Genomic DNA, 27,021 nt, shown 5'->3' with positions numbered 1-27,021 from the left:
CTGTCCATTCTAGTCCTGTGCCTTCAACAGCACTAATCCTTACAGTAAAAGAACTCCTGTCTTCAGTGCACGGTGCCCCTTTCTGAGAACTGAAAAAGGACATACATGCAATCCCCACGAGTGGGCCAGGCTGGTGGACAGAAGCATGATTGTGCTGGGGTGTCCCTTGCAGGTTTTCAGACAAAGATTGCAGTGTTTGGAGATGGGAGCTTTCTATTGTGATCTGTAACCATGTGAGCTGTCCTGCTGCAGTGTCCACTGACAAAAAATTGTATGTCTTACTTTTTGCAGGGCTTCCAAAGCAACTGAGTCCAGGACCTTAAGGAATGTCACGCAGTGGTTGCTGAACTAACTGGCACTGAAAGGACCAGAAAAAGATGGCAGTCTGTATTTGAAATAAACACGTGGACTCTCGCAGATAAGACACCATGTCAAAAAAAGGACGTAGCAAGGGCGAAAAGCCTGAGGCACTGATTGTTGCCCTACAGGCTGCCAATGAGGAACTCAGGACCAAGCTAACAGACATTCAAATTGAGCTGCATCAGGAGAAATCTAAGGTGAGTGAGGATTTGGTTTTAAATAGCAATGTCTGTGCTGAGGAAGAGAAACATATGGAAAAAGTGGTATCACAGAATTCAACAGATGCCACACAGCTCTTTCCTAGAACAGTGGTCTGATTCTTTCCCAGCTTGCAGCATTTGCTGTGGATGTCCTGTGGCTCCCTTGGAAAAGACTCCTTTTTACTGAGCTACAAGTTTAAGAAGCCTCTGACCCTCAAATGGAGCAGTACATTCATGAGGGTTGTAGGAACCTTGCTATTCCTGAGCCCTCCAGTTTTCTGGTGAATTTGCCTGATGTTGACTGCTGGATTAGAAAGGGTTTTAAACAAATGCACACACATACACAGAGTCTTATTTCCTAAGGAAATACTGAAAGTACGTGTAGTGTCACTGTGGGAGGCAGGACACCTGGAGAAGACAGGGTTGTTTTGTTTGAGTAAAGGCAGTGTAACTTACGTGAGTGCCTCAGGAGCTGGCCCATATTTTTTTGCAGGAGGGTGGAGGATTATCTGGGGTCTGCAGCAGGGTGTTGGCATGGATACGTCTGGGTGGGCTTGTTTTGACAACCTTACGTTGGCAGCAGGTGACTTTCATTGTATCTCAATGCAGGTTGCTAAACTGGAAAGAGAGAAGACCCAAGAAACGAAGCGTATCCGCGAGGTGGAGCAGCGCAAGCAGACCGTGCAGATCACGGAGCTGAAAGCCAAGCTCCATGAGGAGAAAATGAAGGAGCTGCAGGCTGTGAGGGAGAACCTCATCAAGCAGCACGAGCAGGAGATGACGCGGATGGTGAAAGTGCGGGACAGCGAGATCCAGCGGCTCAAGTCCGCGCTGTGCGCGCTGCGGGACGGGAGCAGCGACAAAGTGCGGACGGCGCTGACCATCGAGGCTCGCGAGGAGGCCAGGAAACAGTTCGACTCTGAGCGCCTTAAGCTTCTGCAGGAAATCACTGAACTGAAGTCTGCCAAAAAGCAGGTAGATGAGGCCCTTAACAACATGATCCAGGCCGATAAGATCAAGGCGGGGGATCTTCGGAGCGAGCACCAGTCCCACCAGGAAGCCATTTCCAAGATCAAATGGGAGAGTGAACGGGATATCCGACGCCTGGTCAGTAATCAAAACAGTTTGTGTGTTCTCTTATGCTGCACTGAGTTTGCCTTCTGTGTCTCTTAGCTTTTCGTGCATAACAGAACTCTGCAATGCACCTCACTTTGGAAAAAGTGTTACAAACTTCTCACTGTCGTTTCTCTGGAAGAGATAGATCGTGGTGAGTCAGCTAGAGCACTGGGATGGCAGCTAATAACTTAAAGCAGGAGAGGGGTTGGCCTAGTCCATAAGGATCTGGCTTCCTGAGATGTTAATACCTGCATGGTGAAAAGGGTTAGATAAAGAGCATTTGCATCTGCATTTGCAGTTTGTTGGTTTCTCCAGCCCATGTTATGGTACCTTGAACATGTTAAACCATGGCAGGAGGGGAGACACTTTTTGATTTGGCCTTGGCATAGCCTTTAGTAATTACTGGGGAAAATGAACCAGAAGAGGCCCACACCAGCAGTGGTGCAGGTTGCCTTGTTTCCCTGTGCCGTGGTCTAGGAATGGTGCTCCCACTGAGACTCTCCAAACCACGCTGGCACTTGCTTGTTCTGCCTCACCCTGAGGACAAACTACTCTTCTTTTTTTCTCATCTGAAATTGAGGAGCTGTTTTCAGTTATTTAGTATAAAAAAGAGCTGCAGTGAATTTCAGGATGAAACAAAGCAATTTAGTAAAATCAACTCAGGTTCTACATATGTATTATATGGTTTTATCTTTAGCAACTGATGAAAGGCTTTTTGAAGGCTATTTACTTGCATAAGAACCTTGAACATGTCCAGAATCACTTTTCTCAGACTTACACAATGCTTTCCAATGGCACTGTATTGCTGTCAGAGTGGAGGAAGTTGTATCAGAGTGACATCTAGTTAATGGAGATCATCACCTAACCCTACCCTTTGAAAAATGCTATGGGGAGGATTTTGGCAAGCCTAGAAAGCTGCAAGACCAGAAAGGATCTTTGGCAGCTTCAGGCAAAATTTAACATAGATATAAGTTTTGTTTTCAGGCAATGATTCATATCACTCCTAGATAATAGTACTTTCATTTTGCCAGAGTGTTTTGCAGAAACTGGGGCAGTTTGGTAGAGCAGATTTGAGGGGTGAACAGTGCTCTTAAGTAAATCATATACTACAAGATCGGAGAAGGCTGAAATGCTGTTGCCTTCACACACTAATATTGTTCTGGTGTTTCTCTCATTCAGATGGACGAGATCAAGGCTAAAGACAGGATCATATTTTCCTTGGAGAAAGAACTGGAGACACAGACAGGCTACGTGCAGAAGCTGCAGCTGCAGAAGGAAGCTCTGGATGAACAGCTCTTCTTGGTGAAGGAGGCAGAGTGTAACATGAGCAGTCCCAAGAGAGAGATCCCAGGAAGGGCTGGAGATGGCTCGGAGCACTGCAGCAGCCCTGTATGCAGGTTTTACTGGTCCCTGAAAAACAGAAGCATGGATGTGTTTTGCTTGCTGAAATAGCTTCTCAGGCCCTGGAAAACATTCTGTCTTATTCACTACAGAAAAATTATGTCTGTAGAGTCTTCAGGGAGAATGCTAGTTGGGCAAAACTTTGTTTCCTTGGTTGTTCTATTTACAAATATAAAACATCTTAAGTAATTAGTGCTCCTTTGAAAGAATCATTTGATGGCCATAACTACTTTGATAACATGCATCCTCAAAACCAGATAAAATTAGGAGGATGAGCTGGGAGGGGCAGGGGCTGGAGAATCCATGAGACTCTTAGGAGATCCTCCTTTTTGTCTGTCTTACTCTTCCCACAGGTGTCATTCACAAAGCATGCAACTCACCCGTTGTGTGACTAACCCGAAGATGTTTACACAACGAATGTATATAGAAACTCACCCATTGTGTATCTAACCCAAAGATGTTTACACAATGAATGTATATAGAAACTCACCCATTGTGTGACTAAACTGAAGGTGTTTACACAACTAAAGTATATGTGAGAGCATATTTACACATACACAAATGAGGAATAAGAAAGTAAATGCAATTGATACTGAAAGGGTTGTCCTTACCTTTTCACCTGATGTAGTGGCTCAGCAAAGAGAAGCAATCTCTAGGAAAAGGCAATAAAAATTGGAATGTTTTAGCTTTTTTTCTACCCATCCTAAAAAATTATCATCTGGTTGGTTTTCTTTATTTTTTCAAACAGCTTAACATTTTCAAATAAAGTATTCCTTCCAAAAAGTTCTGTATTTTTACCGGCATGTTCAGTATTGTAAAAGTCCCTAAAGATAACTTGTTGGTGATGGCAGCTGAGGTTGGCTGGTGTGTGTGTGTTTTGAGGATTCTCTTCCCAAGCATGTGTGTTGAGGAGGATCAGTGACTGTGACGTTGTTGCCCGCAGGACCTGCGCAGGAACCAGAAGAGGATAGCGGAGCTGAACGCCACCATCCGCAAGCTGGAGGACAGGAACACCTTGCTCGTTGATGAACGAAATGAACTGGTGTGTGAGCTTTGCTCTGGCAGAGAGAGGAGGTAGAGAGCCATAAGGAAAGGCAGAGAGGGGAGGCTGAGAAGGATTTTTTTACCCTAGTGTTAAATAGTAATTTCACTGAAGTTACGTGAGTACAAAATCGCAATGGAAGTTGAGGCACTGAGGCTTTATAGGATTCTACATGAATGCTTCTGTTTCCTCCTTGACTTTTGAGTGTACAGCAGTGTGTGGTGAGACTTGTAAATGAAATAGGGTCTATAGTGTCTTTCCAGTAATTGACCAGGCTGAGAATATTAAAGTACTGGGTCTAGGGAGTATGGACAACAGAGAATTGATCTCTTTGTCTGATTTTCTCCTCTGGTGATACCTGTGTGTTGAATCACGCTGGGTTTTTGACCTGTTCACATTCCTACTTCTGTGATTAAGGATGAGTGTGATAAGTTCAACTCTTGTTGTTTTTTTTATTCCTGAGCTATAATTCTTAATGCACTCCTTTCATATCAGTTTAGCTGGCTTGGATCTCCTCAATGTTCTTGATGTCAAAATTGCAAAATAGTGTCTTATCAAGATTGCAAATTACAAGTATGTTCATGTCTCTCATGACAAGTATTTATTACTATTATCAATCCAGTTGAAACGTGTCCGAGAAGCTGAGAAACAATGTAAACCTCTTCTGGAAAAGAACAAGTGCCTCACGAAGAGAAATGATGAACTTATGCAGTCTTTGCAGCGCATGGAAGATAAACTCAAAGCAGTCACTAAAGAAAATATAGAAATGGTTGGTACTGAAGAGCAAAATGGATGATCTATGTCTGTTTTGGTGGCCAAATCTTTATAGTGTATGCATGTATATATACACAGAGAGTATCTGTTGTATATGGAGTGTAATACTATTGCTAATATACAGCCGTGGTTAGGTCTGTATTATTATAGACTTACATACTATAACTCTGTGTATTATGCATAGATGGGCAATATATTTAGGTGAATGCATAATCAGAGTGTTTAATTCTGTCCCCAAATTTAGAATATTAAGTTTCAATTGCTTAAAAAAAAAGAAGAAAAAACAAAAGTTGCATTATTGAGGCATGTCCTACTGTTCTATTTTTCACCTGGAACTCAAAAAGGAAGCTGTTAAGAGTGTTGTTTTCAGCCAGCATAATGTTCATCTTGCATGTATATGTTCTTGTTAGAGCTGATGATGCAAACTTAAGTCCTGGTGTGGCACTGAGCACATACTGCTTTCCATAAAACATATACATGATAGATGGATATGGGAAAGGGAGAATGGTGGTGTTTAAATTTGGCTAGGGCTATAAATTTCACATGTAGGGGCTATATGAAGCGGACTCAAAGCATTTATGTCTGCATATCCTTCAAGGGGGATTGCCCTGAGTATCAGTCAGCATCCAGGCCCTTACACATGCACTGATGTTGCTTTAGCATTAATAAACAGGGAGATGGATGTTCTGGGTTGCCAGGTATAAGCTTCCCCTGCTAAGTGTGTCTGTGGGCCTTGTCCCTGGCTTGCAGCAGCCACTGTCCTGAGCAGGCTGAGTGCCCTGCAGTGGGAGCAGCTTTCCTGGTGATTAGGCTGAGACGATCAGATTCACTTTCTTGTCTCATAGAAAAAAGACTTTAGTGTTACAAGGTTAATCCACTTTAAGACTGCAATTCACCCATGCCCAGAAGACAGATAAACTTATTGCAGGTGTCATGGGTCAGAGTTATTCTTCCACAGCAGTGGTAGTGCAGATCACAGTCCTCTGGGTTCTCTCAGAGCAGAGAAGGGACTGGGGAATCTGCATGCATTAGGCATCAGTGGGCAGCACTGCTGGTGCATATCTGCACACACAGCATATATGTTCTAACTCAGCTCCCTGACATCTGCTCTTCATGCTATGGATGCCCAAATCATGAACCTTAGTGAGCTGTGGGTGGCTACAGTAATTCTCACAGGCTGTAGAGAATTTTCCACACATGCTCAGGAGCAGGCAGGATATGGACTTCTAGTTAAAATAGATCTGTTACTACCACTTTTTGCCTTCCCTCCTGGTCTGACTGGATGCATGTCCTTCACATGAGTAAAGCATGTCCATTTCCTCACTGTGTATGGTCATACACTGAGCATCAGTAAGCACATGGGGTCATGGGAGTAGATACTATTTGCATACCCACTGGACAGGTTCAACTCTATTTGCCACATCTAGGGGCATCTTGATGCGTGGCCAGGGAAGAACTGCAGTATGTGACCTTTAAGGGCTGCTGCAGAAGCTGTATTGACACACCATAACTAAATAGATAAAGATTTGTTGTTCTGGTTGAAGAACTCAGCCTTGCTGTGCTGCTGGCACTGATGGGTATTAATAAAAATGGTTTAGCTGAAGCATATTAAAAGGGCTGTACAGCTTAAATGAGAGGTAATGTCTAATTTTTAACTAAAAGATGGTCTTTTAGGTGCTGGATCTTATTTTATGTGTTTCTTCTTACCACAGAGAGAAAAAATAACATCACATCCCCCTCTAAAGAAGTTAAGATCTCTCAATGACCTGGATCAGGCCAATGAGGAACAAGAAACCGAATTCTTAAAGCTTCAGGTCATAGAACAGCAGAACATAATCGATGAGTTAACAAGGGTATGTCCAGAGCACCAGGAAATTAGGAATGATTGCTGTGTACTCTCCACCACTGGTGATATTTCTTCTTCTAACCAGAGGTCTGAAAGTTAATACTTTGCCCACTTTTAACATCTGCAGGTGTTTAGATGTAGGTGTGCATGTGTGCAGTTTAACTGAATTTCTAGTGCAGCATCAGCCTCTACAGCTCAAAGCATAACACTGTGTGTGAATTGAGCTCCAGAAAGGAATGCAGACTAAGAACTGTGGAGCTTGGGAAGGTACCTACATGTTCACAAGGCGTGTTCTGTCATTTAATGCTGACAATTTGTTTGTCAGCTGACTTTGCATTATAATATTAAGGAGAAGGACTCCAAAACAGGCTGTTGTCTCTTCTGAGACATCACTGCCAGGAGTGGTGAGATCAACACTCCCATCATTTAATGACTTTGAGATAGAGGCAGCATCTCCTTGGCAGGGAAGGCAGACAGAGGTCCAAACCAGTCCCGTGCATGAGGTCTCTCAGGGATTTTGGAGGGCAATCCCTCAGTGCCTGTGTTTGACAGCTGCTCAAGGCAACTGCACAAGGGCTTTCTTCAGGTGATTTTCAGCTGAACACACAATCAGATTTGGATATGAATCCTCCCTTCCACCTGGAATCAGACTCCTGTTTGAATGTATGCAGAGAGCCACTGGAAGTTCTGATTTATTTCCTCTGTAGGTTTGGCCTTCTGCAAAGAAGAAGAGAGTAATTTTTTAATCTTATTTTCCAGGACAGGGAGAAACTCATTCGTCGCAGGAAGCATAAAAGGAGCTCAAAGCCAATTAAGGTAAGAAGAAAAATTGTTTTCAGTTTACAAAATGCTAGTAGGCTGTGTAGGAAAACACAGTTTAGCAATCAGATTACAGAGAGCTTTGTGGATTATAACAATCTGCTTTAATGATCAGGTTTATAAACACCTTAGTTACTTTGGGAGAGCTTTTTAAATCCACTCTGAAATTCGTTTAAGGGTGTGCAGCTATTTTACTTTCAGCAAAATGGGGCTTCCCCCCTCCCCCTGAAATAGCAATAATCGTTCTTCCATCTGGTTTCTATAAATATTGGTCTCAAGGTCTGTTAGTCTGAGAGTTATTTACGTTTCAAGAGACCTTCCCACTGTTTTCTGTGATCTATTTTTCACAGCACATATGGGCTAAAGCAAAATCCTTGTGCATCTCTACTCTTCAAGTAGAAGTTCCTGCCTGAGAAATTGAGTGTGGTTCTCTCCTGCTCAGTTCCACAGGCCTTTGTATCAGCCTGAATTGGGTTAAATCCAAAACTGGAATAATTTACCACAATTTTAGAGCTGAGTAGTGAGTAATGGTTCAAATAGCTCCATTATCAGCTCGATGTGAAGAATGACTTTGCAACACTCATGTCCCACCTCCAAACAGCAAAAATACTGGTTGCTTGCTTGCTCTTGGTCCTCCAAGGACATCCCTTAGTGCATCAGCATGTTCTGTGAAAGTAATGCAACACTGTCCTACACACAGGGAGTTTCAGACCAGTAAATCCTAGAGGTGTCATCACATTGTTTCTATATGGATTGTGAAGCAATACACAGTAGACACAAGTGGGAGACAAGGACTGAAAAGTGTTTTCATCAGTAAACTTTATTTCTAAACCAGAGAGCATAACATCAGAGAATATGGCAATTATCTTCCCTTGACAACACACTGAACAAAAATTATAATATATGCAAAAGGTAATTGGCATCTTTGGTACATGTTTTTTGTGTGATTCAAATTCCAGGTTTAGAAGGTTTTAACCTGTCAGCAAAAGTGAAAAATGTTACAAAGCAGAAGTTCTTCTTAATTGCTCATTGATCAGTTTGTCTGCAGAATTATTCATAAACCAAGTATTTAAATGCTCAAATCTGTACCCTGAAACCAAGCCTGCAGGGTCAAACATCTGTGCCTTTACAGGACACATCTGACCATTTTCATGTGATTTAATTCAGCTGCTGAGACTGGCGATAGTGAAGTGTCAGACATACAACCAAACTGGGCAGTGTGAGCAATCTCTTGCAACATGTGCTGGTTACTGCAGTCCTGGAAAGATGTGATAAAAGTTCTTTCGTGCTAGTTTTGTATGAGCACAGCTTTCACTCACTTAGTCCAGCAGCAATATCAGCAAGAGAAGCACCGAGACATTAAAAGTATCAGCAGTGTCCATGAGAGGAGACATTCTGCACACATTTCCAGCTCTGTGGTATTCCCTGTCTGCATGTTGATAGATGTCTTCTGAAGAGCTTTGTGGTTAACAAAACAATTCTCAGACAGATCCTCGGTTTGGGAAAGTTAATCAGCAAACTTATTCTCCACCAGCACAAGATCTAATCTTCAGTGTGGTTTGAGTTTGTTTGGATTTGGTAATTGCAGGGGAAGCCCATTGCTCGTTTTTCATACCTTGTCTTTTAAGTAAATAGCAACTCTTCCCTGCCCCCCTCCACAACTCAAGCTACGAGTTTCCCAGAAGGTTCAGAAATCATGTTTTTCCTTCTATAGAGACATGTGGTGGATACATTTTTTGGGTATGATGATGATTCCATGGACTCTGAAACATCCTCTGTGGCCTCATATAGAACAGACAGGACACCAGCAACCCCAGATGATGATCTGGATGAGGTAAGATCTGGATGAGGTAAGCAAATACAGGTTTTCATCCTATGACTTCCAAAAAAAGTGGTTAGGCTCTAAAGAACACTTAGGTTTTTATAGTGCATATTGAGTGATAAGTATTTCATTTGACCTTTATTTTGGTTACTCATATACTGAAGTGCTGAGAGTTTCTTCCACAACCTAGTCCATAGAGTCTACAGCTATGACTACATTGCAATTTGAGGTTGTTTTTTTTCCTATTCCCCCTTCAAGGAAACAAACCTATCACATTTCTTTCAGCTTAAAGACCTATAAATGCTATATAAACTCCCCATTCTTATTATTTCATATCACAGCAAGCTCACTGTGATTCAAAAAGCTATTTGAATCAAGACTTGTAAACCAACTACTGTGCTTAACAAATCACACTTGCATTCTTTGCTCTGGCAGTGCTTTGCTGTCCCAGTGCTTAGACATGTCCCTTCCTATTTTTCAGGGTTTAGCAGCGGAAGAGTCAGAGCTGCGGTTTCGGCAGCTGACAAAGGAGTACCAGGCCCTGCAGAGAGCATATGCACTGCTGCAGGAGCAGACAGGAGGGGTCATAGATGCTGAAAGAGAAGCCAAGGTCAGTATTTGTTTGGGGGTACCAGCATTTCATTGCTCTCAGGATATACAAACCCCTCAAAGGGACACACAGGGGAATGGAGTACATACAACGTCCCTGACACTGAGGGATATCTCTTCACTCGTTTGCTGAGGGCATTTTTAAAGAGAGTGACTTTTAATCACTCAGTTCACAAGAGGCTGTCCTCCACCTGAACCTGAAAACTCTGCAGTTAGGCAGATCTGCCAAAGCAGACAACTCTGCAGCCTGGCACAGAATCACAAGGTTTTCTCATCTTTTGCCTGCATATGATAGGGTTGCATTTTAAAGGTAAATGAAGACTTGTGGGTTTTCACAAAAGCACAGATTGCACCTACTTTAGGAAGACCTGAATGTTTCTAGCAGAGAAATGCAAATTGAATTCAAATATTCAGGTGATGCAGACTACAGTAAACCTTCCAAGGCTAAAAATGTTGTGCCTTTAATAAAATTATAGAATCATTCAGGCTGGAAGGGACCTCAGGCAGTCTCCAGCCCAAACTCCTGCTCAAAGTAGTCAGCTGTGAGATCATGCTAGTTTGTTGAGTCAGCTCTTGAAGACCCCCCCCAGCAGTAGTAACTGCTTCTTCCCACTACCTTTTGCCACTGTCATCTACTAAGCACCTTTATTTTTAAATTCAGGGACTGCCCTTTACCAGGGTCTTTGAGCAGAGCACCTCAAGTACCTGAAACTTGTGTTTTGCTGCTCTGATGCCAATTCATGGTAATAACAGGCTTGAGTGGGGAGCTGGGGCTGATCCACCACTGCGTTCCCTTGTGTCATCTGTGTGCCAGTCTGAGGGCTGAAACATCACTGAGTCTGAATCTTTCTAATAGTTTCTTACTCAGTGGAACTGACAGCATGAACCCAGGCCCTGCTGGTTTTGGTTTCCTTTTACTACCAGTCACAGTGCTGGTTTTGTCACTGTTTAATGCTGTGTCTGACTTCAACAGGCTCAGGAGCAGCTCCAAGCTGAAGTCCAGAGGTATAGGGCCAAAATAGAAGATCTGGAGAAAACTTTGGCACAGAAAGGACAAGTAAGTAATTATTGTGTATTTTTTTTCCCTGTTTTGTATCTTACCTGCTCTGCTTACAAAATACCTGGCACAGTTTCAGTATAAAGTTCCATGAGATGCAGTGTTGCTGGTCAGTAAACAGGCAGGTCTAGCAAGGTCATAAGTCTTGCTACAGCTTGGTAGACTAATATGTTGATCTGTAAATGGCAGTTTGTTCCTGTAGGATTTTAAAGCCTGGATATTGTGGCTCCAGTTGTCAATAAATGTACCCAGCCTTGTGGAATTTGATTACTGTGTAACAGTACTGCTTCATCCAACAGGACTCACACTGGGTGGAAGACAAGCAGCTTTTCATTAAGAGGAACCAAGAGCTTTTAGACAAGGTATGTTCCCAGGTTTTGTGTGTTCACTCTGGAGGGTTATCTGGATCCTGTGAACCATCTCTAGGGTTTTGATTTTGCACAGCCTGTGCTACCTCAACTACTACTCACCAAATATTTAATGTTTCTTGTAACAGTCACACAGATCCTGATTTTACATATTTCTGTTAGATAGAGAAACTGGAAGCAGAAAACAACCGTCTGCAACAGGAGCTGCAGGATGCCCGAGACCAGAACGAGCTGCTGGAGTTCCGCAACCTTGAGCTGGAGGTGATGGATGGGCTCCTTGCAGGAGAGCTGGGAGAAAATTAGAGTGCACTTGCACTGGACACCCACTTTAATCAAGGGTTTAAACAAGTGATATGGCGATAAAACAGTAACAGATCAGGCCCAGCGCTGTTAATTTTGAGCTGAAGTATGGACGGGCCAGACCTCAAGCTCCCTCTTCACAGAGGAGTTAGAGATTCTTGTCATGCCAGCCAACCAAAACTTCACCTGCCCTAATATCCACTGTAAACTGGTTTATTTTTCAGTTCTTCATTTCAGTTGCTGCCCAAGGCCAAATACATTTGCCACACAGAGCCCTTCCTGGGTCTCGTAAATCAGTGCTGTGTGAGACTCTCCCCTTATTTATAGAAGTGACCCACAGTTCTACCTGGCAGCTGTGTTTCCATGTGACAGGGAGCTGGACTGATCAAGTGAATTACATGTTCATAAACTAAAAATGAATTTGAAAGTGAATACCTGAAAGGAATAAGAAATAACATCATCAAATTTTTATTTTTGTCTTTGGTCCTTTAAAACTGGACAAATATTTGTAAATTTTAAGCAACAAAGATGTAGAAATACCTAAGTTGATCAACTTTTTTGATCATATTGTTTTCCACAGAAGTTAGAAAGTACAAGGTACCGGGATAGCAAATGTGTAATCTGAGTGTCCTAATGGTGCAAAGTCAAACACCTGTTTCTAAAGGGATTATTTACAACAACACATAGTTCTTCAGAACTTCAGATATCAAATCACTTGAGCTAGGTGACAGCCCTTCCACAGACAATTTGCAAATTTGACATAATTCATCAAATAATCTCCTGTAAAACAATTAGCTTGGGTTTAAGATCCTGCCCCTCTTGGCACACTTTTTCAGACTAGGTCTAAATGTTTCTTCCTTCGACTTGTAAAATGAAGAGCTTGGCTTTGTGAAACATGATGTAAACAGCAGCTGTGGCATTTTCTGTGTGCATTTATTTTAATATCTTCTTCTGGCATGTTTGCCAATTTGTTTGCAGGAAAGAGAGAGACGGTCCCCACCATTTAATCTCCAGATTCACCCATTCTCAGATGGTGTGAGTGCTCTACAGATCTACTGCATGAAGGAAGGGGTTAAGGTAGGTCAGTTTTATAAGTGCTTCTCCCTGCAGGGGTGGTGGGTGCTGCCCATATAACCCCTTACTAATAATTCCACTAAATTTCAGGCGTTTAAACTCAGTCTGATGTAAGAGTGTGGTGACTGACACAGTTCAGTTAGACTCAAAATTCTCACCATAATGATAAAATCTGGTTCAAAGGCAACCAAAATCAGTGTGTGATGCATTTCCACAGGATAAAACAAAATGGCTGATTTCCACATGGTTCATTGGAGGGGTGGATATTGCAACCATGATGAAAGGTGAATACCATGCCTTTACCTTATTCTCTCGTTGCAGGATGTCAGCATCCCAGACCTCATAAAGCAGTTAGACATCCTGGGTGATAATGGGGTAAGTTGAAAGGGGAAATATTTTCCCTTTACAAGCTGCATTTTGTACAGTACAGTAAGTGATATCTGTAATTATGTCTGTTTTGTAAGATGCTTTTTAAATTATGCATCTTTTACGTCTGGTTTAGCAGACTGGGAAGAATGTCCAGAGGCCACTGATATTTGGAACTGGGCCTGACTGTGCTCCATTCACTCAGGAAAGCATATGAATTAGTTTGACAGTCTGAGTCAACCACTCTTCCTCAGGACTAAGATTCCTCCAAACAGTTTCATAAATAGGCAATAATTATCAAATTCCCTGTGGCTTTCTAAGAGGGCATTGCTGCCCACATAAAAGAGATCATCCTGTATCTCTGGCCAACATTAGATATGTCTTAAGAGAGTGTACAAGATAAAAAAACCCCAAAGCATCATGATTGTCTATTCATGTGCTGGTGTAAATCAGCATTATTTTTACAAAAGCTTTAATAATGGAAACTCACCTTTGTAAAACTAGCATGAAGAGAAACAAATGGGTCTAATTTTAGTTTACATTTCTCATAAGATGCAATTTAATGAAGACATACAGTTAGTCCATATCATATGGAAGGGCAGAAGCAGTGGGCTCTGTATGTTTCAATGGGAATAGGATATTCAGCACTTCAGGGATCCTCTGAAAACTGTACACCTCGTCTGTAGGTTGGATTGTCCTTATTCATGCAGGAAACTGCTGCCAATTTTCTCCTTTCCTCACTCTCTTTTCACAGAATTTAAGAAATGAAGAACAAGTGGCCATAATTCAGGCTTCCACCGTATTGTCCTTGGCAGAAAAGGTAAATTGTGTGCTTGCTTTTCTCAGGTGTTATCTAAAGCCTCATCTAACACATTTTATGCCCTGTTGTTGTCAATATTGTTGAACTTTCTAGCACTGAAAGTGATTCCCCAAATAAATTGTGCCAGCAGAATCCCAAACACCTTGCTAAACCAGCAAAAATATCAAACTCAGCTGGCTCAAGCTGTGGAGACAACTGCAAATACAAAAAGAATATTAAACGAAACTTGAAATGGAAAACTGAATGAAAAACCATCAGACATTTAAGCCATAAGTAGATATAGTTTGAGATTTCTAGGCCTGAGGTTTCTGAAGCTTCTGAAGGGATCTGTGCCCAAAATTTCACTGACAGTATGTGTTTTAAGTTCCGTGTTTTGGAAATGAAAAAGAAAGTGGGGTTAAAAGTTGGTTAAAATTGCTTTCTGAGGCTCAAGTGCAAAACAGTTTTGTCAACATGAGAGCTTCAAAGGACTCTAGTGAACAATTCTTCCTCTGCAAGCAGAATTGCCATCTGGCCAGCTAAGCTATTTTTGAGAGGCTACAGCCTCATTTGTGGGCCTTTATCCATGGGATGAAATGGGCTCCCTGCCCATCCAAGGACGTGTCCATCTTCCAGTGACACGGCAGTGGTGACCCTCCTGCTGCTTCCCTGCCAAGTGCTGCCTGCAGACATCCTGGCTGCCTCTGTCACAGGAGGAGAACAGCCCCAGGATGAGCCCAGAACTAGCAATAGGTTACTAAAACCAGACTAACAAGAAGCTGTAGATATCCCACTGCTCGTGTGCCTAGAAAACACAGCAGGGTACAGCTCTCATTGTCTTCCCTGCAGTGGATCCAGCAGATTGAGGGAGCTGAAGCTGCTCTGCATCAGAAAATGATGGAACTGGAAAGTGATATGGTAAGAAAACTCTCCTTATTACACATTCTGGGGACGCTGAATGTGTCACACTTAGTTGATGTGCCAAAAGAGAAGTAGGAGAGTCTATAGGCAAATGCACTATGCAACCTTTCTCTGATTATTGGCGAATCCATGAAATTGTTCCTAGTCTGGTTCACATGCAACAGCAGAATAACAGAAACAGAAATAGTGAAAGTTTGAAAACTTTCTCTCTCTTTCCATGAGGATGACTGTTTATTAATAAGTACAGAGGGCTCAAAGGTTGCTCAATAATTTTCAGGGATGTAAGTGCCTGCACTCTTTGTCTCATAAGATTCATAGTCTAAACATCAGCTGTTGTATTGCATTTTATTCAGGACCAGTGAGAAACTAATGAATTATGTAATGAAAGCAAGCAGTGTTATGTTAAAGTTACTACCTTATTAATAACTCTGCAGAGAGTCAGTTGAGAACCAGTCTCCTCATCCTGCTAAATCAGGTATCTGTAGATGATTTCATAAAACTTCCCCAAGTATTTGGAGTAACTAATTCATTTTTCTGTCCAAATGATCCTTCATTGTAGGAGCAATTTTGCAAAATAAAAGGTTATTTGGAGGAAGAATTAGACTACAGGAAACAAGCTCTTGACCAGGCATACATGGTATGTACAAAGGAAATTGTGCAGCACATACTGGACAGCCCTGCAATAGGACATAAACTCTTGCTGAATCAGGAAGAGAGGTTTTTGCTGTTTTCTTAGCATTGGAGGGTTTTTAATTTTGATTTTTTTCTCATTCTTTGATGTCCTACCATGCAATCTGCATGGCTTCAACACAACATCTTGCCTTTTCATGTCATAAAAAGGCAACATTTCCTGAAATCTGGAACAGTTAAAAGCAGATATTGCTCATTAATGTCAGCTTGTCCAACTGGAGTTTTTTAGCACAATGGCTTGAAATTTTAGAATTGGTGAAATATTTTACACTTAAAATAGGTATGAAAATTCTATCAAACTCCATCTCTGTTAAGTGCATTTAAAAAAAGTAAGAGTATGGGATTTCAGTGAAAATTAGTATTAAAATATTTTAAAAATAAAAGTTCATATCCTTTTTCCAGAACATGGAATCGTTTTCTGAGTTCTGTTTTTCACATTTTTGCACAATTGAGCACAGGGATCACCTCTCATGCAGGGAATCTGCCACCAACCCCCCAGTTCCCAATGTGCTTTAAACCATGTTTCATCTCTAACTGGCTTTTGGTATTGCATCAACCAGAGGATCCAGGAGCTTGAGGCCACCTTGTACAATGCTTTGCAGCAAGAAACAGTGATAAAGTTTGGGGAACTACTCACTGAAAAACAGCAGGAAGAGCTGAGGACAGCAGTAGAAAAGCTGAGGCGTCAGATGCTGAGGAAGAGCAGAGAATATGATTGCCAGATTCTTCAGGAGAGGATGGAGCTGCTCCAGCAGGCTCATCAGGTAAGAAAAGAACTACACACATGTATCCTCTCAGCCTTGCTGTACAGGAACACAACCTGAGGTCAAATTTAGGCAAGCTCCAGGCCATGAGGGAGCCTGGCATCTAGCTTTTAGAATTGTTTCATGCTTTGTGTCTTTTATGTGCATGCAAAGAGTATAACCATGATCTTACACTTTCCATCTATTTAACAAAGGATTAATAAAAAAACAGATAATGTGAAACAAAGCCACCATTGATATTAATTTCCAGCATTTGAGAATCCAGTTACATGTGTGTAGGATTGTATTTTGAGCAGTTGAACATGTGGTAAAGCTGTGGTTTGGCAGGGTGGGGGGATGGAGTCACAGTATGACACAAGATTATCCCTGCCACAGAAATGGATTTCTAGGCTTTTTGCACTTGGAACATTAAGTTACTAGTTCAGTGGAACAGATTTACTGAGAAATTAAGGTAGATGCTTTCTTTTCTGATTTCCAGAGGATCCGAGATTTGGAAGATAAAACCGACATCCAAAAGAGACAAATTAAGGATCTGGAGGAGAAGGTTGGTTTTCTTATGCTTCTGAAGCAAGCTGATCAACTGTGGTTTGAAAGTAGGGACCCAGTGCTCTTGAACTGCACGACCTTTCTGTTCCACTCAATCAGCTGCACCCACTGGTGGTGATTTACTGTCCTTTTTTTTCAGTCTGTGTCAGTCGATACAGACTTTAATATTACAATACTACATTACATTATTTAAATGTGTTAAATTGTTAATTAATTTAATCTTTGATAAATATTTTGTGTGTGTGTATGTGCATGTATACATAGATATATTCCCAGGCCATTTCCAGCGTGGCTTGCAGCCACTGTTTTTTAAAGCACTTAAAAATACTCCCCATGCTATTTTTGATATCCAGCTTTGTGACTTAAGTCAACCCTTGGGAGTTCATAGTAACAGTTACACCTCAGGCTTTCAATATTGTGCCAGTTGTAATCCATCACTGGAATTACTGGGATCTGTTTTCTAAGCCTGGGAGGTGGTATGGTACTTACAGAAGTAACTAGGGAAATACAGTGTTTTTGGAATGCATAGTTATTCTAATTGTTCTGCTGAGTGCAAAAATAATTCTGATGCTTACACAATCTTCTTTTTCTTCTGCAGTTTCTATTTCTATTCTTGTTCTTCTCTCTTGCCTTTATTCTTTGGCCTTGATGTCAATGTGCCTCTTGGAAAGGTAAGACTGTTTTATTTATTTCCCCAAAGCTAGCACTTCTTGCAGAGAGCTGAGGATCACATCCTTGTGTGTTCTGGTGGATGTTTGGAGCCAGCGAATTCAGCAGGTTGTTGTCAATTTGTAATAGTTCACAACAGGGGGTTGTCCTGCTGCTGAGTTACTGGTGATACTGTGCTACTCAGAATTGTAAAAATAAAAGCTAACAGGAATTTCACAATATCACACAGCCAAGAGAACTGCAGGTGAAATTCAGTGTTGATGTTTGCAAAGGGATGCAGATGGAAAACAGTTATAATGATCTCAACCATATACACACTGTGATGGGCTCTGAAGTGACACTCAGGAGATAAGTCAGGAGGTTGTAACAGGTAGAGAGCTCCGTGTCCAGCAGTAGGAAGGATGCAAAGGAAGGCAAGGAAGAATGATGAGCTGCTGAGAGACAGGAAGGGGGAGACAGAGAGATGGAAGGATTTTTCTGGCTCAGGAAGTCACTCTGTTAAAAGGTGGAGAGGTTTAGAAAATTTGTCATAGGATGGATGGGTGGATGGATATCTTGCTATCATTCACTGTCTCCTCAAGTACAAGCAATCATCGTGTGATAAGCTTAAAGGAAATGAAAATTGATAGTTAAGGATACAGGGTTGTAAAGAAGGCTTTGTCACAGCATGTTTTGCAGCTGAAAGTTCAGAGTTCAAAAAGCAGTGTGAAGATGGGGAAATAAATCAGAGAACTGTAATGGTCCCATTTTTCCATCTGTGGCTAGCCACTTCCAGAACCGGGATGCTGGGATAGGACAATCTTTCTTTGATCCAGGATAACAGAAGTAGAACACAGCCTAGAAAATGTTATGTTAAAGTCTCAAGAACCTGTAATGGTGGAGCAGAATTTTCTGATTTGGGGGCAGACCCATACCATTGAATTTCTCACTGTATCTCTTGGCTCTGGCTTCAGCTATGTCAGTGAATAAATTCCTCTGGTCTGCACTTAAGGCAAGCCAAGAATACAGTTGTGTGAAAGATGTTCTTCCATGTCCTTCCACCATTTGTACCAGCTCAGCCTTTGTTTCCAGGTGCAATTCAAGGTATTGATTACAATTAAGTGCCTTGGGTCCAAGTTGGTGGGTTTTCCTTTTCCCTTTAAGGAAAAGCCCCTACTTTGTGCTTTGTTCCAGCTAGATCAAGGATTTCAGTTCTGTGCAGATGCAGACACAGCTCTCAGAGTTATCCACATCAAATGGAATCTGCTGCCTCCTTGTCCAGCCAGACCTCAAAATGAATGTTTCCATGGGCTGAGGCACCAATATATGTGTAGGTTGGGCTGGATGGGGAACGAGCCATAGAAAAGAATCAGAGGAATGGACATATCAGTGATTGCAGCTCCTGTAAACAACAGCCAATATCATTATTGAGCTGCTGCTATTTAAAACATGCTGCCTCGATCCAGTGATCATTAAACAGATTAAGTTCTGACTGCATACTTAGTAATGTTCCTGCTGCAGGGTTTCTGGGAACCGTGACACAGCACAGCAGCTGCGAGATGTTTTGAGTGGCTGTGACTGGTGGAAATGTGACTTTACGATTTCTAACTTATTCACAGTGGGGAAAAAAAAATCAGAAAGTCTTCTGAAACAGCCAAATTAGGGACAGGGTAATATTAAGAAGCCAAAATTTTCACTGTATGCAGTAGCAGCAAATAGTTTTACGTGACTGTCTTCTGCAGGATCAGGAGTCCAGAACAAGCAGTCAACCTAGGGGGGGATTCCAAATAAAAAAAATTCTTGGATTTAAGATGCACCTTGAAAACTCACAGGAGCTGACAGTGACATTTGCAATAACCTGTCTGCATGAGTTTTTTCCATTTGCCTGTAGTGTCATCCTTTTTCAGTTCCTGTCACAGCTACAATAATGTCCTTGTGCAGCATACAAGAAAAACTTGGGTAATAAGAGGTTCAGAGTTTGCTGTATATACATTTTGCACCTACATTTTCCACCTGTAGGGGTTTGGAATGGGTTCTCTAGTGACTATTTGCCTCTTCTGGTACAGCTACAGAATTGGTAAGAAGCTTATACATCCTAGTTTTACCAATACTGGTATTGGCTGTGGTGGAGTAAGAGTTCTTCAAAAGAAAGAAACCAGGGAGTACCTCAAAGGACAACATTGCTCAGTTTAGGTCACCTTGATTAAAAATGCATTCATGACATTCAACTACTGAACAGTTTTTCCTAATCCTGTCTCTTTTAAGATGAAGCATGCAGTGAAGCCTTTGCAGTAGAGCATGCATCCTGAGAAATAACAATTAAAATTTTCATTAGTATTAGAACTCATCAGGAAATGTTGTCTTCCTGATTTTTAAATGGTTATTAGTTTTGAAAAAAACTTTTTTTTCTGAAGCTTAAAAAAACCATCAGTGGTAGATACAACTGACAAAAATATTCACAAAAATGCGTAAAAATCTTTCCATCAGAATATTTTTCATTAGAAAAGAAAAATATGATTCACATGAAAAATTTAATTCTACTGTAATTTAGAATACAAAATCCCTAGTCCTGGGAAAAAATGCCAGTGTGTACTTCCTGGGACTGTCTGCATGGTTTGGTATGCCAGCACAGAGGAGAAAGGAAGGCATGCTGAGAATTACAGACCCTCTAGACAAGAAAATTGGCTTTTCAGGAACTGCAATTATATAGCAGTATCTTTTGAAATAGGCATTTCTCAAAACAGAAAAGAAAATCCCCTATTATTCTGACATTGGAATTCCAGTAATGCTGATTAATCTTTTGTCTTGGAGCCTATGAAAATATCTCTAGTGCCTTGTAACATTTCAGTGTCTGCATGCAAAGAAAAAATGTGTTTGAGCAGCCTCACAATGAGCTCTGCAATGTACTCAAAGCAGACTGCATTCTTCTTTGCAGAGCAGCCATTCCTTCCCTCTTCTCAAAGCAGGAAGGGGGGAACCAAGAATAGAAAAGGAGAAGAATCAAGACCATCTAAAAGAGACCACCACCTCCACATTTGCTAACACTTCTGTCCTTTTGGCCTAATTTGAGGGGAGGTATTGGTGGTTAGAAAAGCTGATGGGGTGTTTAAGGTCAGAACTCCACATTTCTCCTAAAATTCTAGCAGATTTGCTGTTACTCACTTGCAGTCATTCTGCCTGCAGGGGCTGCTGGGTCCCATCCAGCTCTCGCTCTCCACTGAGCTGATCCACCTCGCTGGCACGTTCCTTGAGCAGGGCTAGTAGTGAAAGGCAACATAAGCCTTTCTCTGCTGTCTTTAGGGCTGACAGGACTGTCCCAGGTGCAGCACTGACTGCTGTCATTGCAGGGGGTTTACATGGATCCTTTAGGGATGTGTCAAGACTTCACTTCCCTCCCTGCACCGCACCCTGCCCCCCAGCCCAGCCCAGTCTCCTTCAGTGGGTTTTCCACTTGTTTTATGCACCATCTAAGGTTTAGCAGGTGTAAATCCCTTTGGTGTCACTTTGGTGAGCCCAGGAAGGCTGCTCTGACTGCAGTGCCAAGATGAGTTTCACTCCTGGAATTCACTGTTGCTCCGTAGTGGCTGGTCCCAGGGGCACAGGGGGGTCCAGTTCCCCACAGAGAGGACAAGAAGCATCAGCGAGAGCTGAAATGTGGTTTACAGCCCCAGGGAGCCTGCTGTTGGGTTGTGCTACTCCTAGGACCGCTCAGGAGATGAAGGATTCTTTTGCATATTTGGCTTTATGAATGCCAGGTAGGAATCAAGAAGATGGGTTAGGGTGAGCTGAGTGACCGGGGCAGGAGCCGTGACAGCGGTGGAGATACAGTGACTTAGAGAATGGGGCATTGGCAGTGAAAGTGGAAAAATCTTATGGGTGAGGTGTGTGTGGGATACATAAACTCAATGCTTTTCCAGAGGATCTGCACTGCTGTGAACTCCCTTGAACTGTAAGAGCTGCAGCAGGCCCAGCATCACAGCACGCATGATACCTGTAGAGTGTTTTACCAAGGCCAGGCACTCCACAGGTGCAAAGCATCAAGTCTTGTAGCAGTTCCTCAAAAACAAGGCAATGGTAAGCTCCTCGTCCCCTGCCTTCACCCCTCCGTTTTCCTCCACGGGATTCTTTCCCCTCACTACCTGAGGGAAAATCTCCAGACAGAAGCAATTTGGGAATGGAGTTGGCGAGATTGAGAGGGATTTTAACAACATCATATTTTCTGAGGCTGGAATACATGGAATCAGAGAGAATAACTAACATTGATTTGTGTTTCCCACTCACGTTAAAAACCACCTGCCTACCCAGGTGACAAACTCAGCAAAGGTGAGAATGGCAGGGGGAGTGTGCCATCAGCATTTCTTCTTATTACAGCTACTGAGGTATATTTCTTTATTTCCACTGGATGCAAGTGAACTGTGTTACCCTTGTCGTAAGGGACTTCAAACAAACAAACAAACAAAACCCTCAACTCCTCCTTGAAATGCACCTAGGGAGCCACTTGGTGGTGAAAGGTCTTTGGTTTTGTTCATGCCCTGGTGCAGTTTATTCTTTATGGACCTTTTCACCAGGTGAGAGAAAACCACAGTGCAGTCACAGATTATACTTTCTGGTTTCTTTCTTGCCCAGAGTGAACACAGCACTCACTGCTGAACTGAGATAACAAGGGACAAGCATGGAGGAAACCATGTGCAGCAGTATATTGTATGCAGACCAGAAGCTCTCTAATTCCTGTTTACGTGGGATTTTCCTACCTGCATTCTCTCTGTGTTTGTGAACTTACACATTCACTTATTTGTGATCACATAAGGGAGTGTGGTCTGTGTGGATTTTGCACCCAGTGAATTTTACTATGTAGGCTTGAATGCTGAGAGAACAAAGACAAAATGGTGCCTTTTTTTCCCTAGGTGCAAATCTGAGAACTAAAGTTCTTTTCCATAGGGAAAGCTGTAAGGAAGGCTTCCTCGGGACAGCAGCATTCTGTGTTTGCCTCAGTGTTGTATTAGCCAAAATTCTGGGCTTGCCCTGACACCACAAGGGTATTGCTTGCTGCCATGTCTCCTGTCAGGGGTGAATTTTGGGCAGCTTTGGTTCAAGAGTCACTGAAACTTGTGCGTAACTATTCATCTGAAGATGCCTATGGGGACTCTTCTGGACCAGAGGGTTGGGCTTTGAGGGGTTTAAATGGACAGGCTTAGCAAAATGCCTGGAATTTTCACAAATGCTTTTCATACAAACAAACAAAACCAGTTTAACACTGGTAGCTGTAAGATCAGACCTTTTCAGCTTCCTGATTGATAGATTGCATCTTGGCAGCTGGGATAGGTAGGTAGAGGAACTTACCACTTACCTGATACAGATTTTTTTTATTTTATTTTTAGAGTGCCCGACTACCCAGATAAGTCCTTATAAAGGCAAATGCTTCCATCCCCTGATGAAGAGAATATTGTTTACACCTATTTTAAAAAGTATAAAAATGAACAACCTGTAGCCAAGACTGCAACCACCTTGTATTTTAAAGCCATCACTCAAAATTTGTTACCTGACAGTTCCTGTCTAAAGCTATGACATATGCTGCATCTAATGAAATTCTATATGTTGAAATTACGAAAGGGGAAGAAAAATAAACTGTGAACCTACATCACCCGGGAAGAACTTAAAGGGAAGGAACCACTTTCAGCTGATCAAGTCAGTGTGTCTTGGGCATGGAACCAAAGTTACAACAGAGAAAAATCTATCCCTGCTGTGCAGGGCAATCATTTAAATGTCACCCTGTCATCCCACAAATGGATCAAAAGCGAACAGGACAGAGCAGGAGAAACTCGAGCCGCGGGGAGATGCCGACAACCAAGCGCTCGGCTTGAACTGTGCAGCTTTCTCGCTGCAGGGACTCCTGCTCTCCCTCTTTGGTTTTAACCTCAGGAACAAATGACAGCTGCAATGTGGGAGGAGGAGGAAAGGAAAATGAACCGGTCTGGGTTATTGCAGGATGGGCAGGACAGGTCACCACGTTTTGTGCTTGAGGTCGTAACACAGCACCACCCGCCTGGGCCAAGGAAGGGGAGAAGAGGGTGTGTGGTGTAAGGAGGGTTCCCGACAGAGTTGAAGCCTTATCTCTCTTCACTGTCCCTCCATGAAGAACAGCCTGTCTATTATCAGATACTTTTCATACTCTTTAAAGACTGCCGTTGAGATAATAATGACTATACTTGGTTTTACTATTGAATAACCACTGAGGATCACTGGATTGGACCTACAGAGTAGCTTCTGAGAAAGAAAACAAATGTTGGAGGATGGGGGGGCAGGGGAAGCCCATTTGACATGATCCATAAAGCATCAGCTTCCAACTGTTTTGTCCCGGCTTGGAACAAATGTTTTGGTTCAGCTTGTCTGCTGACTTTGTTAGCTGGCTTCCTGATTAATGACACATAAACTAAAAATGGGGAAAAGCTGTGTGAACACAGCCTCATTACAAGTAAGAGGTATTGCTAGTCTGTTTAGATTTTTCCACTGTTAAGAGTAACTAAAAGCAGTTTGCATTTCAAAGCATTACTTACCTCTCTAATCACAAAGCCTGGAACCCGGCCCTGGTGCCCCCCTGAGGGTCACAGGTCCACGCCCCCAGTACTCTATAAAAACGACCCTGAGAAGCATCACCCTGCAGCAGACCCTGCGAGGGTCCTGTGCCGCGGGGAGCAGCACAGCCAGCTGCACCCACCCTCCCTTCCCTCGCTGGTGGGCTGACAGTGCACATCTCTGTGCCTCAGCTTTCATTTTCCTGGGAATGGAGTCGTGCCTGGGCAGACTTTGGGGTTCCTGTGGCAAGGCTGTGTCTTCCACGATGGAGCCTTAATTTTGACTGGGAGAAGTGGATGTCTGTACTGCAAACTAGAAAATTAAGGGCCAGAATACAGCCTGTGCATTACCTACACCTTCAAAACAGGGCTCACATGTACCAACATCTTACGCACACAGACGGCTCATCAAAAAGTGCTTTTCAAAGAGCTTCTCCTTTGTTTGCCTGTTTACTTTTACATATGAAGCTTCTGAGGCACAAAGCAGTGAAGTCACTTGCCACAGCAACTTGTCAGGTCAAAAGCAGTTCTGTGGCCTTAGCAGGGAGGAAGTTCTCTAGTATCAAGGGTGCCAGCCCCTCACAGATATCTTTTTTACTTGGCCAGGATAGCTTTTAATCAGTAATGTCCATTCACCCAACTGCATAGCAATGCTGGGCTCAGTTTCTCCACAGACTCCTTACATCCTCATTTCTTGAATGCCAGGATATTGTGATAAGCCTTTCATCAAAGGTTAGAAGCTATTAGCAAGTGATTTTTTTCCCCTTGCTCCTTAAAATTGATTTAAGTTATAGAATGACCCCATCTTCTTGAAGCACTCTGGTTCAGCCGAGGGGTTCACTGAGTTCTGCACTGAATTCTGCTGTATGTTTGTTGGTTCATTGTTTTAAAAGACAGGCTTGTAGGCATATATGTTACACGACTGCAGGTACGTTGCATGCTCTTTGTTCAAATTCCTTTTCCTCAGCAGAAGACTCTGTGGATCAGGTTGACCCAAATGTACACTTGCTTTCCATGAGCCAGCAGTTCAGTCCTGAAGTTCTGGAGTCGGGGGAAGCCTTGTCCCACCCCTGTGACAGCTGGAGATCACTAGCAGCTTTACAACAGCTTGATAGCTACAAAAAAGGGGGGGGGTGTCTCACTGGCTATTCGTTCTTCCTCCCTCACTCTTTTCTCCCCTCTTGCAGCACCACTTAATTTCACACCATTAGGCTGCTTTCCTCAGCATTAGGGCTGGCAGTTAAAGCACTGAGCTCTTCTTGCAGAAGAATAAGCAGCACCTGGTTTCAATGACAGTGCAATAACTTCCACCACTGGTTTGGCTAAAGAAAAAAAAAAAGGGGACTAGAAACATTTATTTCAGGCAATCATAGGGAAGGTTTATGGCACAGATAGAAAAAACTGACTGATCTTGTGGCAGGCTTCATCATTTAGACTCTCTGAGCCTTGTTGTCTTATTTAATTTCTCTTTTTTACCCAATTTGCCCTCCCTTGCTCCTGTGTGTATACATATGCCTGCAGGTGCTCCATTCCCAAGGGCTCAGGGTGGGGTGGTGGTCTGGCCACAGCAGACCTGGGTCTGCAAACCTTTCAGAGATTGCTGTTCCCTCCATGGAGCTGAACCGCCGCTGCTTTACTCCCCTTGCAGTGTAACACATGCCATGCCTAAAACACACTTGCTGATATGAGTTAATACAAACGTCCTGCTATCAGCTAGATCTAAATGAGTTTGATGTTTGTGTATATATATATACATGTATCTATATATAGTGTATATGTACATATATATACATATATATGCATATACCTATCTATTCCCTGTTGTATATAGAAATCGTTGCTATAGCTGATGAAAGTATACTTCAATCTAGGTATGGGGAACTGAATCTAGACTTGTTTAGCTGCCCCAACTGGTACACTCCTCCAGTTTTAGTTTCACATCTCATGGGCAACTAGTTTTTTGATCCTTTTTCTGGACCCTGCTCTGTCCTGGGACTGTTAATCCTGGGTTTTCTGCTGTTCCTGATATTCATCGAATCAAAGGATTGAGAATCCCCCCTCAGATTAGTCACTGCAGCCAACCTCCCCTCCCCAAAACCAACCAGCAAAATAAAAATCAATTTACTGCAGCCTTTGAGGACAGCAAATACAGCCCTGGATCCCTCCCATCCATCCCTGTTCAGGAGTACCAGCACTCCAGGCTCTCTGTCCTGCTGAGGCAGGAGGTGAGCCACAGAAGGTAGTGCACATCAGCTTGACCACAGTTTGACTTGCTGCTTTTTCTCCACTGACCAAGTTGGGAGATTTTGAAGACAGTTTCAATTTAAGCTCTTCAGATGAGGGCCTGGTTAGGCGAGATGAATTTAGGCAGTTGGGGTTGCAGAAGTAAATGGCTCTTCTTGCAGTGCTGTCAGCCTGGCTCACAGCTCCATCCTCTCTTACTGATGTGCCTGGGGGGTCATGGAGACTTTTTTGTAGGTGTTCTTCATCTTCCAACCCCCTGCCCTCATCTCAGTGGGAAACATCCTCTGAACCCCACTGCTTTCCGTTCCGTGGCATCCCAAGAGGACTGCCCAGGCCAGGCTCTCCTGACTGGGGCAGGGCTCAGACAACAGACACACAGCTGCTGGTGATCCAAAGGGTTTTCTCTTCCCCTGCCCTCCCTCACATCAGCACCTCTGTGGTTTTATATATACTTTTTTGTTCCCAGTTTTTTTGGTGTCTATTCCAGAACAAAATTGTAAATGACTTGGCAGAATGACCCTTTGATAAACACTGGACATGTATCTGTACTATATGTATTAACGTGTAGGAGAGAATCCTTATTGTATGTAAAGTTTTATGAATGGTTATTTTTTAATTTATGTATTTAATATAGGATTCAATGACCTCTGGTGTTTTAGTTTGTATAAAAAATAAAACAGCAG

The 27,021-nt window shown here is 42.6% G+C and overlaps 1 protein-coding gene across 1 annotated transcript; it reads left to right on the top strand.

The window, feature by feature from the left end:
- Nucleotides 1-298: 298 nt before the first annotated feature.
- On the top strand, nt 299-27,016 carry JAKMIP2 (janus kinase and microtubule interacting protein 2). Its single transcript, XM_008927853.3, has 21 exons — nt 299-557; nt 1,170-1,667; nt 2,856-3,065; nt 4,021-4,119; nt 4,742-4,888; nt 6,606-6,746; nt 7,499-7,555; nt 9,273-9,392; nt 9,862-9,990; nt 10,963-11,046; nt 11,346-11,408; nt 11,577-11,675; nt 12,693-12,791; nt 13,110-13,163; nt 13,909-13,974; nt 14,803-14,871; nt 15,434-15,511; nt 16,125-16,328; nt 16,807-16,872; nt 17,473-17,545; nt 22,901-27,016. The coding sequence occupies exons 1-20, from the start codon at nt 429-431 to the stop codon at nt 17,521-17,523; spliced, it is 2,463 nt and encodes an 820-aa protein (XP_008926101.1). The 5' UTR covers nt 299-428; the 3' UTR covers nt 17,524-17,545; nt 22,901-27,016.
- The last annotated feature ends 5 nt before the right edge of the window (nt 27,017-27,021 follow it).

Source organism: Manacus vitellinus, unplaced genomic scaffold (assembly GCF_001715985.3).
Source record: "Manacus vitellinus isolate BGI_N305 unplaced genomic scaffold, ASM171598v3 scaffold_25_pilon, whole genome shotgun sequence".
NCBI classification, from domain to species: Eukaryota; Metazoa; Chordata; class Aves; order Passeriformes; family Pipridae; genus Manacus; species Manacus vitellinus.
This window is presented reverse-complemented; position numbering and strand designations above follow the sequence as displayed.

Coding starts and splice junctions, on each gene's coding strand:
- JAKMIP2 (XM_008927853.3), top strand. CDS start 429: ATGTCAAAAAAAGGACGTAGCAAGGGCGAAAAGCCTGAGGCACTGATT. Junction 9,393..9,861: donor CAGATGATGATCTGGATGAG/GTAAGATCTGGA, acceptor CCTATTTTTCAG/GGTTTAGCAGCGGAAGAGTC. Junction 13,975..14,802: donor TATTGTCCTTGGCAGAAAAG/GTAAATTGTGTG, acceptor TCTTCCCTGCAG/TGGATCCAGCAGATTGAGGG.